The sequence below is a fragment of the Struthio camelus genome, chromosome 7 (assembly GCF_040807025.1).
Source record: "Struthio camelus isolate bStrCam1 chromosome 7, bStrCam1.hap1, whole genome shotgun sequence".
NCBI lineage: Eukaryota > Metazoa > Chordata > Aves > Struthioniformes > Struthionidae > Struthio > Struthio camelus.
Window position 1 is genome coordinate 3,767,226 of NC_090948.1, and position 17,794 is coordinate 3,785,019.

General features: G+C 39.6%; 1 protein-coding gene across 1 annotated transcript in view; it reads left to right on the plus strand.

The window, feature by feature from the left end:
* The window catches only part of ADAM12 (ADAM metallopeptidase domain 12), a 207,543-nt gene that overhangs the window by 41,482 nt on the left and 148,267 nt on the right, over positions 1-17,794 (plus strand). Inside the window, exon 3 of the mRNA XM_068951456.1 lies at positions 7,515-7,588. Within this exon, the coding sequence (XP_068807557.1) occupies positions 7,515-7,588 (74 nt within the window). The remainder of the gene's footprint in view (positions 1-7,514; positions 7,589-17,794) is intronic.

Consider the following 17,794-nt stretch of genomic DNA (forward strand, 5'->3'; position numbering starts at 1 on the left):
ATGGTAGAGATGCAATATCAGCGCACAGATCTGATACCTGCAAGCAAACATTTTAACTTGTGAAGGCACCAGCACAGAATGTCAGTGACAAATAAGTGATAAAAACATATTTCATATAGATAGCATAAAATGGCATAGAATTTGTCCTTACTGGAAATAATGTACTCTTTTCTCAGTTATATCATTTTTAATTCCTGATGTTAGATATTAAAATACAAGAAAGGCATCCACATATGTGTGGAATGTATCTATCCTTTGATATAACTCAAATATTCTTCACTTCTAGAGATATGGTTAAGAGAGAATGTAAACTTATCCTAACCTTTTTTTTTTGTATGTTAGAATTTCTATTTTCAGAGCATGAAGGAGAAAGTAAATACAGTCTTATCTTTATAATGAATGTTTGTGCTTTTTACACAGCTTAAGCCTCTCTGGATTAAAAAATAGCACAATTATGCCCTGGTAGAAGCCTTTGACTATCCCATCATTAGTATAGTTTGACCTGGGTCAGTGCTGTGTCACCAAATGCTAACAATCAGAGTTGGCTTTGTTCGTTTCAGAGTAGATAATTTCTGTATCAGAGCAGCTACATTCACACTTTTGTTGGCAGTTTTAGTATAAAAGAGAAAAGAGAATAGTGAAAAACGCTGCACTTTGTTTCTTGCCGTTAGATCTCCATCCACGTCATGCTTGCAATTTGCTTGCGTCACCCACAAAATCTCTTCCGCGTGTGCCCAGTGCTTTGCAGTTGATACAGATAGTCTTTCCAGTTTTGTAAATCAGTTCCATGAAGTCCTAGGCAAGGATTTTCAAAAGTGAATAAGTGTATGGTGGGGAGCTAGAAGTTCTGCCCTTACCTTATGTGAGGCGTTTTAGCCCAAATCAGCAAAGATGGAATGGGAAAGACTTGGATACAACCAGATGACCAAGACTTACAGTTTAGGTGCCCCTTGACTGAAGAAGGGAAATCTTCCACCATGTAAAGGGTTATTCTTAATAGACAGATAATTTATTAGTGTTTTTTATCCGCTGGAAATACTGAAAGAAATAACTCACATAAGCTTCGATAAGGGAGATCCATGTCAGACCTTAGGAAAACCTTTCCATTGGTAAGGATAGTTAATCACTGAAACAAATTGTCAGTGGGGGCTGTAGTAGTTTTTCAGAACAGGTTATGTTTATTGAGGGTTTCCTAAAAGGCTAGACAAGCTTCTCTCATCTTTGCCCTTTACTAGGGGGATGGATTAAACAGCTTTGAGTCCCTGACAGTTGCTTTTGCTTTGATGCTACAAGGAGCAAATGTTCCAGTAAGAAATCTGTTGCTGGGATGATAAATGAGACATGTATTTACTTTAATTCTAAATATACACTGAAATTTCAGAAACACATTCTGGTTTCTCTGTATTGGAAGAGGTCTACTTCCCTATTCCTCTCACTGTTTCCATAATCAAACACTAATTTGCTTCTGCATCTGACTGCCTTGTATAACAACACTGTCTCACCCTACTATACATAACTACATACGTACGTGGCAGAGCCAGGCTGGGTTTGCTATAGGCGATCAAAATAAATGACACTTACCTCTTGCATCTACATTTGTTGCTGTGCATCCTATTGGAAAATTGTACTTAGGTAGCTGTGGTCTGAAACAGTAACGTGCGTGTCTGACAAGCTTTGTGCAAGGCTGACTTCCTTCTTGTCACTGACAATGGGATTTCTCTTACTTTGAATGAAAACCCAGACAAATAATTATTAAATGTGACAGTGTGAGTTTTTGCTGTGTTTTTCATTTTTAGTCCATGCTGAATGACAATAGACTTCTTGTTTGCAACACATTGCAATCCGTAAATCTTAAATTAAAAGGTTTTTTGTAACTATGTCACCACTTCTAGCCTATTTCAGATGAGGAATGTCCCACCAGTGGCCTGTTAGGACAATTCATGCAATCTGTGGCCTGACGTGACTTAGCAGTTCACAGGTGTAGGTCAAGTTGAAGGCACACACGGAGTCGGTTCTGTCACAAGAAGGGTTTTAGTGAAGTTAATCGCAGCTCTGGGCAGTCAAGTGGCGGGGCTAGACACCGCTTCCCTGGATTAAACAAACCTACCTATTTCAATCTGCCATATTAATATATTACTTAAAGTTTAACTTGAAACTAGAGAAACAAAATCATCCCTTTTGGTTCTGTTTCTTGTGCTGATCTGTATTCTTAAATACTGGATTTGAACAATTGAAAATGCATTCGTCTTTCCAAATGAATTATTGCTGCTGCTTTGACTTTATTTACACTCCTTCCTTAGTCTTTATTTTCTTTTACTTATGCAATATAAATGCTAGAATAATTTTTATTTAAAGTTGGCTATACTAGTCTAACTTATTTATCTGAATCTGATAAAACTTTTTTTTTTATAGTGAGAAAGCTGTAGTCATAAACACTAAGACTGACCACTTCATCAGTTTTCTCTCTGTTCAGCTGTAATGAGAAAGATTCAAAGTATTCTATCCCAATCTCAAGAGTTTTTATTAAGGGGAAAGCTAACAGTACTGCAGTGTGATCACAGTAAGTGCCAAATCCACATGATTAATACTTTTCCGTAGATTATTGTGCAGAAAAATATACTCTGACATCCACTTTGTATTGAAATTCCAGAATGGGCATTTCATCAAGGTGAACAAATCTACTGCAAACAAATAGCTATTAGTATTTCTTGCGTAAAAGCTGAAATCACTTCCCCCCCCCCCCCACCCACCACCCTGTGGCTATTATGGCAATGTTATTAGAAATTAGCCCATGAAAATATAGAATAGTCAAAAATGTACTGTTGAGACTCTGTCCATCCTAATGTGACAAAATGTGTACAGCTAAAGAAAAAAAAATAACCCTTACTTACTGCTATTTTTGTGCTAGTATTATAACATCTTGATGTCCCTACCAAAGGATACGGGCCAGTTTGCTCACCTCTGTTTTTAGGTAGCATGTCTTTAAAACAGTTTATATGGTAGGTAGTCAAAGGTAAGAGGAACAAAAGTATCACTGTATCCATTTTGCAGAGGCAGGTTGGAGAAATGAGGTAGAAAGGATAAGTGAAGCACAAAAAGAGTTGAGGTGCAACAACTTGGTGTAAGTGGTGCCAGCGTTTTGGCTGTTTCCTGTGATGATCCCGGGTATCCCAACCAACATGAAGCCCATGATAGGGCTGAGCTCTCAACACCATCTTGACGCCATCTCCAGATTCACAGTGGGAGCCCTTAGTCTCAAAACTACCCTTTTTTTCCCTTTTCTAAATGAAAACCTAGAGATTGGTGTGGTGGATACATAAAAGTCCAATTAAGCATAAGAAAACACTTTTTTCACTGTCAGGGTGGTCAAACACTGGAACAGGTTGACCAAGAGGTTGTGGAGTCTCCATCTGTGGAGACATTTACAACCCAACTGGACACAGCCCTGAGCAACCTGCTCCAGGTGACCCTGCTAGAGCAGGGGGTTGGAATAGATGATCTCCAGAGGTCCCTGCCAGCCACAGCCATTCTGTGGAGTTTTGAACTGAAATTAGTAAAGGAGAACTAAATGTGTGGTATGGCCAAGGGAACGATAGTTTCTCAGTTTGAGAGAGTAATTTCCGGAACAGTAAGCTGCTGCTTACAAAAATATATCCAGCCATGATGGATATCATCACAACTTGCAACTGTTTTTAGTCAGTGGGACTTGTGTAATTTTTGAAGTTCAGGGGGTTTTTTTGAATAGAATAAATGTTTTCTTGTTAGTTTGTGCTTGACTCTGGTACAATATTCTGCTTATGTTTCTGAGCCATTTGCGTTAGGGGACTGCAATAAATCTAGTAGCCATTGCCTGTTCAGCGGGTGAAAACTGAGCGTATTGATTTTAATTCCATTGTAAGAAAACAAGAGAATTCTCTGCCAGTTAGCTCACAGAGCTGGTTCCACTGAGTGTATAATTTTCTTCTTTGATATGTTACTGTCAGAAATATGCTACCATCTCACCAGATTCTTGTTGTTTAAGAAATGCTTTATTTGTTTCTTTTGTGTGATTTGTCAGACATAATTTTTGCCTGACCTTACTAAAGGTTCATCGCTTATTGTGTTTCACGAATTTTTTTCAAATTATTGAGCAGGTTTCACTAATGACAGTTCAAATCAACCAACATCCCTCAGCAAGCAAGGAGCAAATTAATCGGGGCAAATGCCTTTCTCCTGATATAATTCCATGTAGGTTTGAAGGAAAATGCTCTAAATAAAAGAGGGAAGTTAAGGAGAATACCACTTCAATCATTTTGGAGTCAATTTTGCCTCTCAAAATATCAAGGAACAATTTGTGTGCACTGATGAACTCTTGTCATGTGCCACAGAAAACTTACTGCCTAAAAAAAGCAGAAAATTGAAGTTTCTGACTAGAAAGGACTAAAGAGCATAAGTCTGTAGAAGAGAAGAAGGAGAAACATCCAAAAGTATTTATTACGGTGTAAATAATGCTGTTTTATTAAGGTTCATTTCAATTTCGCATTTTATAATTTTACAGATATCTTATGTGGAATAAGTGGTCATACCAATATGGAAATTGTTTGCTGTTTTCCTTTTGAACAGGAGATTACATGCCCTCACAATGGGCTTTTCTGATTATTCTGAACAGAAAATGTAGAACAGTGAAATATCTGTATCTACAGTAATTCCTGTTTAGTTTTGCAACTCAGTTTTGAAAATATTGATGTTAAGGGGAGATTATTATGTTGCTTTAGGAGAGTCAAAGTGAGATTTCTAAGGTCTTGTAGCAGATCTGAGCATACACTTTAGGGCAGTGTTGCCCAACCACTGCAAAAAAGTAAAATAAAATATTAGAGTTCATTTCACGAGTGTATACCTAAAAAAGGAAGACAATAAGCGCCTTTTTGAGTGATCTCTGATTCTTTTTCACATTAGAAACATATCTTCTTTAGGTATTTATGTGCTTTCAATCTCCATACTGCCTGAGCAACTTGTAATTTTTACTGTATTCATCCTTAAGATTGTCAGACAGAATAAGAAAAAATATAGTTTCATCTCTTCCTTCTCCCAGATGGCAAGCAAGGAAATGAGCTGCTTGCTTGAAAGAAAAATCCATGGTAAAGCAAGGATCTGAACCTGGGTCTCATGCAAAACAGTCTAGCATCCTAACTGGGGTACATTATTGTTCTCTATAATGAGAAAGCTTCGGCTTTAGAAATTATGAGTGATGGTTTATGCTTTGTAACTGTCTGTTTTATTTTGCAGCTTTTTTTTTTTTAAACTTTGCTAACATCAACTGACTGTCAAGTAAGTACCATGGTATGCACATAGTTATCATCTACATATTTAGAGGGAGCCTTTAGCAGAAAAGAACCCCTTTGTGCTACTGCAATATCTTAATTATGTACTATGTTATATTGTAGTTAGTTGTATTCTGTTCTCTCAAAATTCTATAATACGCATATTATATGGGTTTTGGAACCAATGCAATAATGTTGAAGTGGCAATCAACATTGCCTCTAAATATTCATGCCAATAAATGACTCCCATGTGTTTGCTGAATACCAAGGATAGTCTGAAGCATTTATTTAGCATTCTAGTGGGATCTAGTTTCTGTGAAGTTCATGTTGATGCAGAATTTCATTATTGCTATTTTGTGGGGGGAGGGAGAAAACATGTTTGATTTTTCATGAGCAATGGGGCAGGTTGCTTAGAAGAAAGCAATCCTGTGAGTCACAATCTGTGTTTAATATTGCCTGAGAGCCCTGGGAAGTTGTCAAATATTTTTTATTCTAACAAAATTACAATTTTGTTTAGTCTAAACAGTCTCCTCATAATTTCACTTTTTAATAAACATTTACAATTTTCCAAATCATTGTAAAATCGTTGCATTTCATGGGTGGGGTGCTCTGAAAGTCATGCAGACCAAGTTTCCATCAAGGCACTGCTGTAACAATTACGGATTTAGGCACATTTCTCAATAACTCAGTTAAATACTAAATCCCTAAAATTTGAGTGCTTCAGTTCTGTGATTGGCTGAATATATAGAGGAGCAACTGATTTATTGAGCTATTTTCAGAGTTTCAAAACAAGGAATTACTGTCTAGCAATCCAGTAAGTTTGTTTAATGAACTGTAAGTTGAGTGTAAACAGTCTTAAAATATATGGGAGTTCAGACTTTTGGATTAAGAGTAACTAGCATATCATAAACTGTGCTTTCGCATTTGAAGTACTGCTCTCAAGAGCTCTTGTAGGTATAGTGGCCCTTCCAGAAAGCAAGGGTTTGAGCTTCCACTTCCTTCTGCCTCAGAGCTACTTGTTCAGCTCTATGCCCAGACCTTCCTGATGATCTTTCAGATCTTCCAAAAAATAGTGAATTTAGCCTCAGATACTTGTGATAAAAAGGAACTTTTTTGACAATCAGGGGAATGGTTATATGAAGATTGCGCACAGTCGTGTTAGTGTTGAAAATGAAATCCAGATGTCCTGATTCCTGCTCCCATGCTGGAATGGAACTGGGATTTCTCTGTGCTCAACAGTTGAGGGCTTGTTTAGAAAATTCTCCTAAATACTTGTATATGTGCAAATACTTCCTCTATTGTTCTCACAAAGATACTTGAGACTGTTGCCGACTATATTTCCAACTGCTCCAACACCATTTATTTGTTTAGCTAAAACCTAATTACTCCCTTGAGAAGTTACAAAATACATATTAAAATATGTAGCTATTTATTGAGAAGAACTAATTCAGCATCACTGTACTTTCTGTTTAGTTTCTGTGATGGTTTTAGATCTGCGTTGCATGTGCATTTCTACGTGCAAAGTATTTAGCGTGCTTAACCTTAATGGAACGAGTATTTATGTTAGAGCCACACTGCTGACTGTGATCACAGTGCTACTGATCTCCTATTTATGCAGGAGGTACTAGCTGTGTATGTGAATATCTCAAAATGAAAGCGGTCATGCAATGCCCAAGACTTATTACCTGTACCTCGTTTAAAGAAGAATACTACAGCAAGGTTGAGCATTGATAAGAGACTATATTAGTATTTAGACCTAGTTATGCTGTCATATGGAGAAGAAAAAGAGAAAATTCAAAATCATATTGAAGAGGTTTCCTGAACATGATGTGGACTGCGTTACTATGCTTATCTTCACAAACAAGACGCACTTTGTGGAGAGTTGCAAGTGATACAGTTGCTTAAAGGTGCAGTTTGGTGTCCTGAAGACGTAGGTGTGATACCCCGTAGCGCTGTGCCGTCTCTTGCCGTTTGTTAAGACTGCGCTGCATATGAAGAGCAGTCGATTCTCCGCAAACACCGCAAACGATTCTCCGCCTTCTCTTTGTAGCTGCTTGCTCCTTCCAAGCAGGGGCTTGATTCTGCAACAGAGAAAGTTTGTTTGGCTCCCTGCCAGGCAGGGGCATGCAGGGATCCTCAGCACATCGCAGCAGGGTGGGCTTTCCATGGATGTTATTGGATTTAGGCTCAGCCAACTTTGTTTTCCTTTTTCAGAATCACCCAGCGCTGCTGGAGTTTGTGATAGAAGCTGAAAGTGAGCATCTAGTCATCAACCTGGAGCGAAATGAGTAAGTGTATTTGTTGCATGTTCAGTTTAAACTGGAGGATCTTAACAGAGGGGTTAAAATTCTAAAATCGATAGTTTAAAAATAACCTGTGGCCAAATGTCCTACCTGGCACTTACAGAACAGGCCCCTGACAAGAGTATTTTATTCCCATTTGCATTGCAAATATTTGAACTCTGCTTATAGAGCAAGAATTCTTATATATGTCTGTTTTTACATAGTACTGAAAGTGGAAATATTGCCTCTTTGTGTTTTCTTGTCATCTTTATTTTTATTTGGTTTCGATTTGTCCTTCTTTCCTGCAGTAATCCCTTTTATTTACAGTAAAATGGAAAATCCCACAGATTTTGGAACGTTTTTTGGAGGACTCATTCCTCCCTGGCATTCCCTGCTGCCGTAGGTTGCTTCCTCACAGCAGCAGTCAGTGTCCACTGAGGGAGTATGAGTCAAGAACTTGGGTTTAACCCTGCCGGACTTTTAAATGGGAGTTCTGTGGATTTGTTGGCAAGGAGTTGATGATGGGATGTTTACACTGTTAATGAGATCAATGATCAAAGCAGAACTTGAGCCCTTGTTTGTGGACTATAAATACTGCATCATCTTCCATGTGCTCTGGCATGTCTCTTGACAACTCCCATCCATGTCTGGAAGCTTTCAGATACAGGATGCTGGTGAATGCCTCCTCCTGTGCATGGCAGGGAAGATAACTTGGGCAGAAACTCCAGCCACAAGCATCTGAGATGCAGAGCTGTTAGTGGCCACCCTCCAGCTGGGATTGCTGGCTGGCTAGGGGGAGCATTCCTCCTCGGTTAGCCACAGCCAGGTGGTGAGGTATGTTGTCCTCCCTGGCCATAGGAGGAAGTCCGTTTACCCCCTAGTGCTATTCGTTGTCTGTAGCTGGCAGAGCTGCTTCCTAGCTCACTGTCCTCTTCAAGCAGAGGTATTTCTATAGGTCTCTTGTAATTTGGCTATATTCACCAAATCAGAAGCTTGCTAGGCTATATATAGGATACTCAACATGGCAGTAGCTGTCCCCCAGCCCTCCTTCCTGACATCATGGTATCTACCGCCTGCAAAGCCCTCTGTGATTTTCCTCGAGCAGAGTTTTTTGAGCAGTGAAAAATTTCTGTTTTAACTTGTTGTATCGTTTGTAGAAACACAGGGTTGTACTGAAGAGTTTTCTCTCCTTTCCTAGTTGTGTTTCTGATAAGCCTTCAGATGTGCAGAGCAAGTCCAGCAGGCCCTCCTTATTAAGATGAGACCAACAACTTTGTGAGAAATTCACCTTTAAGCCCTGAAGTTCAGAGGCACCCCTTCTGAACTGCTTTCCAGCTAAGTACACAGGGCAGACAAAAGGGATACAGAACCATACAGAAATGAAAACCCTTGCAAGGGATCTCTTTGGAAGTGTGTTGCAAAGCCAATAGTGGGACCAAAATCACCGAAGTCTCAGTTTACTATCTCAACTGTCCAACTACTTTCTGCTATGATTGTCTCAAGACTGTGTTCTGGGACACAGTCCCAGATCAGGACAGCTACGTGCTGCTTGCCAGAGGAAAATCAAAGATCACTCACATCCTATGGAAAAATTTTCCATAAAACATTAGCAAGGAGCAGTGTGGTTTTGTAGGATTCCCTGCTGGTGAAATAAAAGCAGCAGAGGTGCTTTTTTGTTGCAAAAGACCAAAGACAAACAGTGCAGCTCTATGTCTTAAGTTAAGAGGAGGGAATGTGCATTTGAAAGCCGGCGTCTAAAGGAGAAACGTTCATGCTGGCTTGAGCTGGTGACAGAGGACTTCAGTGGGACGCGATGGGGCACCTCTTTACTACTCCGCAGTAAAACAACAAAGAATGCTTTTTATTACCAAGCATTTGGATGAACTCTTAACATTACCCAGCTGCGACACAGAATCCAGTTCACTTTGTCATTCAGTGTTAGGCCCAGATTATGACCTTTCTTGATGTTATTTTCAGTGATTCTTAGTTGTGCATTTCCTGTCCTTGAAACAAAACACGGATGCCACATGCATAGGTTGCTCTGTTTCTGTCGTTCATTGCAACTAGAGGAGGATTTAATTCATTTAGTAAACATGGATTTAACTTTATATTGCCTTGATCTTTGTCAAAGGGTGTGCCTTCCTTCAGGAATGTGTAGTATGCTGCAATTGAGGAAACTATTTGCATTCCATGCCAGAGATTAAAAGAACATAAAACTGCTAATACAGACACTGTTGAACATATTAAACTCTCTTGTACCTGCAGTAAACTGTTGGATTTATGTAATTCTAAGATGCAATCTCCATCTCTTTTAAAAAGATAAGTAGGATATGAAAGGATTGTAAATTATCTCTTATGAGAACCTGGGCATCTGTCTGACTAGTAAGATTTTGAGATGTTGAGCTTTGCTTCTTAAGAAATATAATATTTACCGATTATTCTGTTCTGTTTTTCTTATGAATGAAATGAGGTGTCTACAAGAAGATTTGTATTCTAGAACAAGTATGTATAATGCTAAGGACATGAAACTTCTAATTTTTACAGGAGTTTCTGGGTGGTACTGTAAAATGCTAAAATTGGCATTGGCTGTTTGGAGTTTAAAACATACAAGGCAGTTCAGGGATCTCAAACCAAATAAAAAGTTGGTCATGGTTTCGTCAAATCATTTTTCCCTTCTCTCCAGTTAGCATTGCTGACTTCAATTTTCAAAGGAAATAATGGGCTGAGTCTTATGAGTCAATACTGAAGTTGCTTAGGTTTTTGTGTGTATAGATCTATGTTATATGTCCCTGCTGTTTCCGTAAATAATGCAGTGGACCCGTCTGCACAACTAGCCTGTGCTCCGCAGGGCATACAGTCCCAAGGCCTCCGTCTTTGTCTGTAGAAGCAGACAGTTGTGTTCCTTCTGCCTGTAAGGACAGCGTTAGGCATTGGGTTACTGCACGCGGAGAGGCCGCAGCACAGTGTGGTGAGAGTGGCAGCAGAGCTTGTGGCACATCCTGGGCATGTAGCATACGGCATGGACATGCTGCTGCTTTCAAGAGCTCCCAGAGGCCCATGCCGTGAAAAGGAGTATCCAGAGAGAGAAAGTGAGAGAGCACATTTGTGTGGAGCCGAGGGTGGCAAATAATGGCTAGTTACCTAGGGCTGGATCGCACCTGCGGTAGACTATGGACTGCAGAGATGTGGCGGATCTACAGACAGCTAGTGGATCTGCTCCACAGACCTGGCTCCTGCAGCCCGCCCCATCTTCCTGGCAGCGTGGCGTCCGCACAAACCATGCAGCCAAGGGCTCACCATTGTCTTGACCAGGTTTTTCATCTTGCAGAGCTGAAAGTCTCTAATTGAATGGTAGCCTGTCATCTCGGCCTTAATGAAAGGAATTAGATGATATCTTGGAAAGTGGTGACTGAACACCTTGTATCCTTTCCCCAATAATTCAGCCCTACTCTTCTAGAGAAACCCTACTTCAGCATTACAGAAACGGGGTATCAGTGCAGAAACGCAGCGCTATACTGTACTACTCTCCCACAGCTGCAATTTCCTCATCCCTTCCTTAGGGTCCTGGATAGGACCCTAAATTTCTATAGCTGGGAAAAGCAAGAATTACAATTTATTCTCTCTTCTGCCACATTCTTGCTTGCTCTGTGATATTTTTTTTCTTGCATTGGTAAAATCAAGATTGCTAATACTTCATGTAGGCATTGACGTTAAGTTGGTGAATGCAAAAGTTTAAAATAAAACAAAAAAGACCCCCCCCAGCCCCCTTGAAAGCCTGAGTATGGAAGTAGCCATTAAACCAGCGTGCTTGAGGCAGAACTTGCTATGCTAAAAATGCATTTTTTCTTGAATAATAAGTGGCAATACCTAAGAAGCTCTGATACATATGTGCTGTTATTTAACCGTAGTTTTACCTAAAGCATTTTATTCTTTCGAGAGTGGTGGGGATGGAGGCGGAGTGGACCCCACAATTACATAATTTCTGCATTGGGTCATGCAAAAAAAAAAAAAGGATATGATTTTCTGTGCTTAGTAGAAACAGCTGCTTTGAGTAGCCAAAATGGACATTCAAGTCCATTTACTGAAAACTCTAGAGATTTTCCAAAACTAGAGTTATATTTCAAAACATGATTCAGATGCATTAGGCAGTCCCAAGTGGGGACTGATGTGTTAAACTATCTGTTATCTATGGAAATATATAATGTCAATTTGGTATTTTCTGATTTTTAGAATCAGCAAGACATGTTCATATTTTTAGGACAACATGTTACAGTTCTGGAAGGTTTATTGGTACCTAACTTCGTCTTAAAGTTTAAAATCTTCTCTATGGTTTCTAGCTGTTAAGTTTATTTGTGGGCATGTTCATAAACATTTTAGTGATCAATTTTCAGGCATTGCACATTTGTAATTGTAAAAACAGAAATATTTGCAGTGAAGTCAGTTTGTCAGTCTCAGAAAACCCACTAGCAAGCTCATTGTGCAAGCACATTTCTTAGTATGATTTAGTTCCTGAATGTGGTTGCCCTCTTGAGAACCTTAAGTTCTGTTGTACCTTAAATGTTTTAGGAACACTTGTCACTTGGAGAGATTTTCCAGAATCAGCAAATTATCTATCACTGCAAAATAAACCACCCTTCAGAGCAGCTGACTCTACTATTCGGCATGACATTAATAATTCTGATGCAGTTTCTGTTGTGCAAGGGACAGTAACATGTGCACGTGTAAATTCCTTTAAAGCTGATTGTAGCGTGTGGGCCTAGAAGGAAGTAGGTTTAATACAGTGTAAATGAAACAAAAGCCCCATAAGATTAAATCTGAATTTGAGAGTAGAATGGAATGTGACTACTGACTGTTTTTTCTGCAACTGGAAACATTTTACACTTTGTCAGAAATAGATCTATATGCAGCAAAGCACTTAAGTATTATTTTAACTTCAAACATGTGAGTAATCCAGGTAAAGTCAGAGGAATTACTTATTTTCGAAGTTAATTTCATGCTTAAGTGATTTGCTGACAAAGGTCATGATTATGAATGACAAAGAAATATAACTTTGAACAGATGTTAGTGATCTTTCTCAGTTCTCAATTCTGTATATGTCTGAGTGCATAGCTGATAAAGATAAAAAGTTGAGATAAACAGAGGGCATCTGAGGGACATTAAGGAGGTAGGATGGCTTTGTCCTAAGGACGCTGGCATCAGCAGCAGTTCAGAGCGCGGGTTTTGTCCTGGTTGATTTCCTTCAGCTGAGAATGATTGATCACCCTGATTTAGAAGGGAGAGTAGCAAGGGTGTAATTTTTGCATTTGTGATTGACAGGCTCTTGACAATGTCTAGGGAAACACATAAATGGAAAGACAAAGCTTGATCCTTTAAGAGCAGGAGAGTTCACTATTCATTTCCCCATAACTGTGTTCTTTTTGGTCATGTTTATAACACAACATTTAACAAAACACGAGAAAAAAGGGAATATATATGATTAGATAGTAAAATTTGTTCTGTTCTACTTTGTCAGGAGGAAAAATCCATCCCAGGCCATGCTATAAGTCATCATCCTATCCTTTAAATCCCCTAGGACCCTAGAGATCTCCAGAAGTTTAGAACACCTCTGCCTGTCCCCCTTCCACTGCTGCCACTTCTGCATGGAGACGCAGCACTAGGGATTTATTGGGCTGTTGATGGCTCAATATCAAAGGCTACCTTGAAAGCTTAACTCCAGGGCAGATGGCGTTTCAGCAGTATTTCCTTGATCTGAAAAGCAGGCGATAGGCAGGTCCTATCTCCTTTCTGACCTACCCATGCATGCCGTTCTCTCTCTTCTCCTACCCTCCAGGCAAGTAGAAATTGAAACCAGCACAGGGACTCATCAAGGGAGCAAGGACGTAGAGGCTGATTCTATACCAAAGAGAACAAGTGCATGCTAGGCAGAGCCATTTTGTGCAAATGTCAGGGGTAGAAGACCTCTTACCAAGATATTTTTGACAAAGGGTGCCATTACTGTAAATATGCAGGAGCTTTGATGACTTGGTCCTCTAAAACCCAAAGCGCTTCTATCTGTCTGTGAATTTTGGGAGCGTGGTGCAGCTTTCATTCAAATCAGTGGACAAATTGACCTAGGAATTGTCCATAAGCCTTTAACTTTGCACATCTCCATACAGGCTGCTAATGAGATCTATCTCTAAAGAGGATTTAATGTTCAGAAACCTTTTGTATTCTCTTTTGATTTATTAAAAAAAAAAATTGTTCTCTTCTTCTCTATATGACCTTTGTGAATAGGACTGATTGCTTTGCAAGTGACATTCTGGCTGGATTAATTTAGCAGGGAAACAGCCCATTTCAACTGCCAAAGAAAATAGCTGACAAAATTTGTTAATGAATCAACACACTTGTATACAATCAGTGGCTTGAAATACAGATAAAGGAAACAAGTCTAAACAAACAAATACTAAATAGAGAAATAGGACCTCTCAGAATATACTTGCTGTTATAATTCTCTGCAGTAACTTAGCCAAAAATGGTGACCCGGCTGTTTTATGTGCAAATGCTGGAGCTGGCAGCTGTACTGCAGTGTTTCTGCGCAAGCTGACAGTTGGGGTTTCACTTTAATTGAAGTAAAAGTTTCATTTTAATGGAAGTAAGAATTTTTCCCTTCCATACTGGCAACAGCCATTTAGTACACACCGCATTGAACTTAGGAAGATTCAGCTTCTGCAGCTACTGGAAAAGTGTATTCACACAGTAATGGTCTTAATCCTTGACTCTAACAGTGCAGTTATTTGCAATAGCTCTGTGGTATAAGGATGACATATCTAGCATGGTGATTCAGATGCCAAAATGCTGGATTTACATGCTCTTATACTTCTGCTAAAAGGAAATCTGTTTTTCTTGTATTTTGTTTTGTTTTTGTATACTAAACCTCACTTCTAAAACTCACTTTAAAAGTATGTGTTCGATAAATATTTTTTCATCTTTTTTCCAATTCCTGCTAAAAACAGGAATATCAGTCTTTTATTCCAAGATCTAAAAGTGCCTGTCTGATTGGAGAGCTACTGATCACTGCAAATTCAACCCATCACCAACTTAGATACTAAGTTCATAAATATTTTGCAAATTTACGTGATAAGCAGCTTTATCCATATGTAGGTTCAAAACTATGAAGTTTGACTAAATTGGTAGTATTCATTATTTTAGCTTTTCCTCCTTAAACATTGTGAGGTTTGGCTGAAATTAAGTGCATGCTTGCACTTAATCTAAATATTATATTTTAGGGAAGTTTGAATAAAACCTTTTGACCAGTTTTTTGAATTTTATGGGAATCAAAATTATATCCCTTCTCACAGTTTTAGGACTTTCCAACACCTGTAATCCAGCAGCGGCTAGATTTTACAAACTGATACTTTTCCGTGTGTCTGGGTCTCTGTAAAAAAAAAAAAGTTGCTACACACTCCTTCCATAGACTAATCCCCAGACAACTATAGACAGCCAGGACTGAATATTTAAGTGCAGCATGATACAGAGGCTCCACAGCAGTGAGGAATTCTGCACAGTTGCTTGTTCTGCAGTTGAGTGAGTAGTAGTACAGTTTGGTAGTAGCAGTGCTAGTCGAGGTTGTATGAGTAGGGCTAACTTTTTGGTTCAGTTGCATTTGCTGTATTGTTTTGGAGCTGTCTGTTGGAGTGAAAGTTTTTCAGTGCCATCAGGACAGAAAACTACTGCCTCCTTGATCTTTTTTTCCTCCCTTTATGGTAACATGCCGAAAGAAAGGGACAACGACAGAAAATATTTGTATGTTGATATAACACGCTGGAGATGGAGAGGACAAAAAGACTGGAATATCTATTCTGGAGACTCTCTTGCGGTTGAATGTCATAATCTCTAACGTGTCCAAGCTTCTCCTCTCCCCGTTTTCCATAAAACGGCTGGGCAACAGGGCTGGGCCGAACCAGCTGGAGAGGAGAGAGGCCTGGGTCCTGCTCGCAGTCCAGTTCTCAGAAGCGCTGTGCAGTGCGGGGGGGTCTAGAGAGCCAGTGCTGCTTCTGTCCCTACCCTGGGGTCTTGGCTTGCATGAAAGACTGGCGGAACGATCCCCTTTCTCAGGTGGAAAAACTGAGGCATGGAGCTGTTAAGCTTTTCTGAATTTGTGGCACAATTACAAAACTTGTTCATATAGCAGGCAAAAAAAAAAAAAAAGTCTTATGGGTAGGGCAGGTACTGTTTTCTCTGCTACTATGTTTTCTTGAGAATGCCAGTTTCCAATGCTGCATCAGTTGACAGCTTTGAACCACTGCAACAAAAGGTTTTACTTGTTCAGTGACTATCTGTCAGAGCAACTCAAGAGCTGTACCTTCTGATTAAATATTTAAAAATATTAAAGAGGAAAATATATTTGCTGGTGTAATAAATTTAATAAAGAATTGTCTGCTTTAGATTTTGTTCCTTAGTTACATTGCAATAGTAGAATATTATATTTTAGAACTATATTTTAATCTCACTTTGTACTGAAAATGTCAGGTTTTCAGCATTTCATTTTAGCATTGCTTAGCAGAGAGGCTGGGGAGGAGACCTGGCTATAGGAAGACAACAGGAATGTCTACTCCCTCTCTCCTGTGGGCTGTCTGGAGTCAGTGTTGATCGTGAGGATAATAAAAACAGGCAAAATGTAATCATCTGTGACTGTAAAATAAATAATTAGGAAAGAGACGAAAGAGCAAAACATCTTTCTGTAAACCTTGTAATCTCCCACTGATTGTCACATGCCAGCATGCCTGGTATGAAAGCATATGATGGATGGATGGCCTCCTGGCCAACACCAAATCGTTTTTCAGGCTGGCAGGCAAAGCACAAGTACATCCACCTGGAGCCAGGCATTGCTTGCAAAGCTCTTGGGTATTCCTCACGTGTTTCTGTGTATCAGTTGCTCAGGCAGGTTTCAGACTGTTTTTGTTTGTTGAGGCGTTTCTTTTTTTTTTGTTGTTTCAAACAAGAGTGAGCAATGTTTCAATCACGATAAAAGTGAAGCATTGAATTTTGCTTTGCAGCATCACAGGCACCATAATTACCCATGTTGTTTGGTCTCCTTTTCACAACACCTGTAAAGACACCAGGCCAAAACCAAGAGGAGTCTCCTGCTTTTCAAAACCATTTGTGGATATTGCTTTCTGGCTTCAGAAAGACAGGGAGGACTGTAAATGAGTTTTTGATTCAAAATTGACACCAAACCTGCTTTTAATGATTTTTCTATTAGATATTTTCATTTTGATGCTCAGTCCCAGGGGTCCTGTGTCTTTGAATAGGAGCAGATATATTACAGCAAGTCCAACATCTCCAGAATTTCTCCTCTTTCTGCATCTAGTGGCAGATCCCTGGCGCATACTCGGTTCCTAGGCTCTTTAGCTTCTCCAGAAGGCTTTGCAGAGAAAACTGAATATTGTCACCTTGCAAATTTTATAGGGAAAGATGCCAGCTATTTAAGTTGCTTTAGTTTTCGCTGTTCAATTTCTTTTTTTTTTTTTTGAGAGTTAGAAAATACAGAATACACCAAAGTACAGTCTCTCAAATGAATTCTCTGTTATTTTATGTTACATCGGGAAATGAAGGAATCAAGGGGAACGATTTGGTTCTGCTCATAATCCAAGGTCTCTAGGACCTAATCTGCCTCCCCGCCAGGCGCGGGGCTCTGGCAGGTCTGCTGGGCATGGCGCGTGCCTCCCACAGTGGGCCCTCGAGAACAGCCTAGCCTCCTGGTTTTCAGCTAAGCTACAGTAACCTGTCACTGTACTCACTGCAGAGTGAACTTTTCGGGAAGCTGCACGGGGTAAGTCCTAGAAGCATTAAAAGCTGATCTCCCTGTCAAAGTATGTCTGCTTGCAGGGGTCCTTGCAATTTGAGTTATACTGCTCGAAGAGGAGCGACTTAATAAACTTGTCCTTCCAAGTGACGCTCTTCACAGCTTTCGCTGATTCTTCATCATGTATATTGAGTAATGGAGTCAAATTCTGAGGACAGACTTGTGTTTAGAGATGCTTAAGTTATGTAAAACATAATTTATTCTTCAGTGTATAAAAGAACATCCACTCAGTCCTTTCCCCTGGCCCCAACGGAGCACAAGTTGCACATCTGTGAGGAGGGAGTGAACCTTACTGCTTCCCCAAAGTGCATATATTTCAATATGATATACTGTGTGTATGTCAAATTGCTGCTGTTATGCAGCACCTG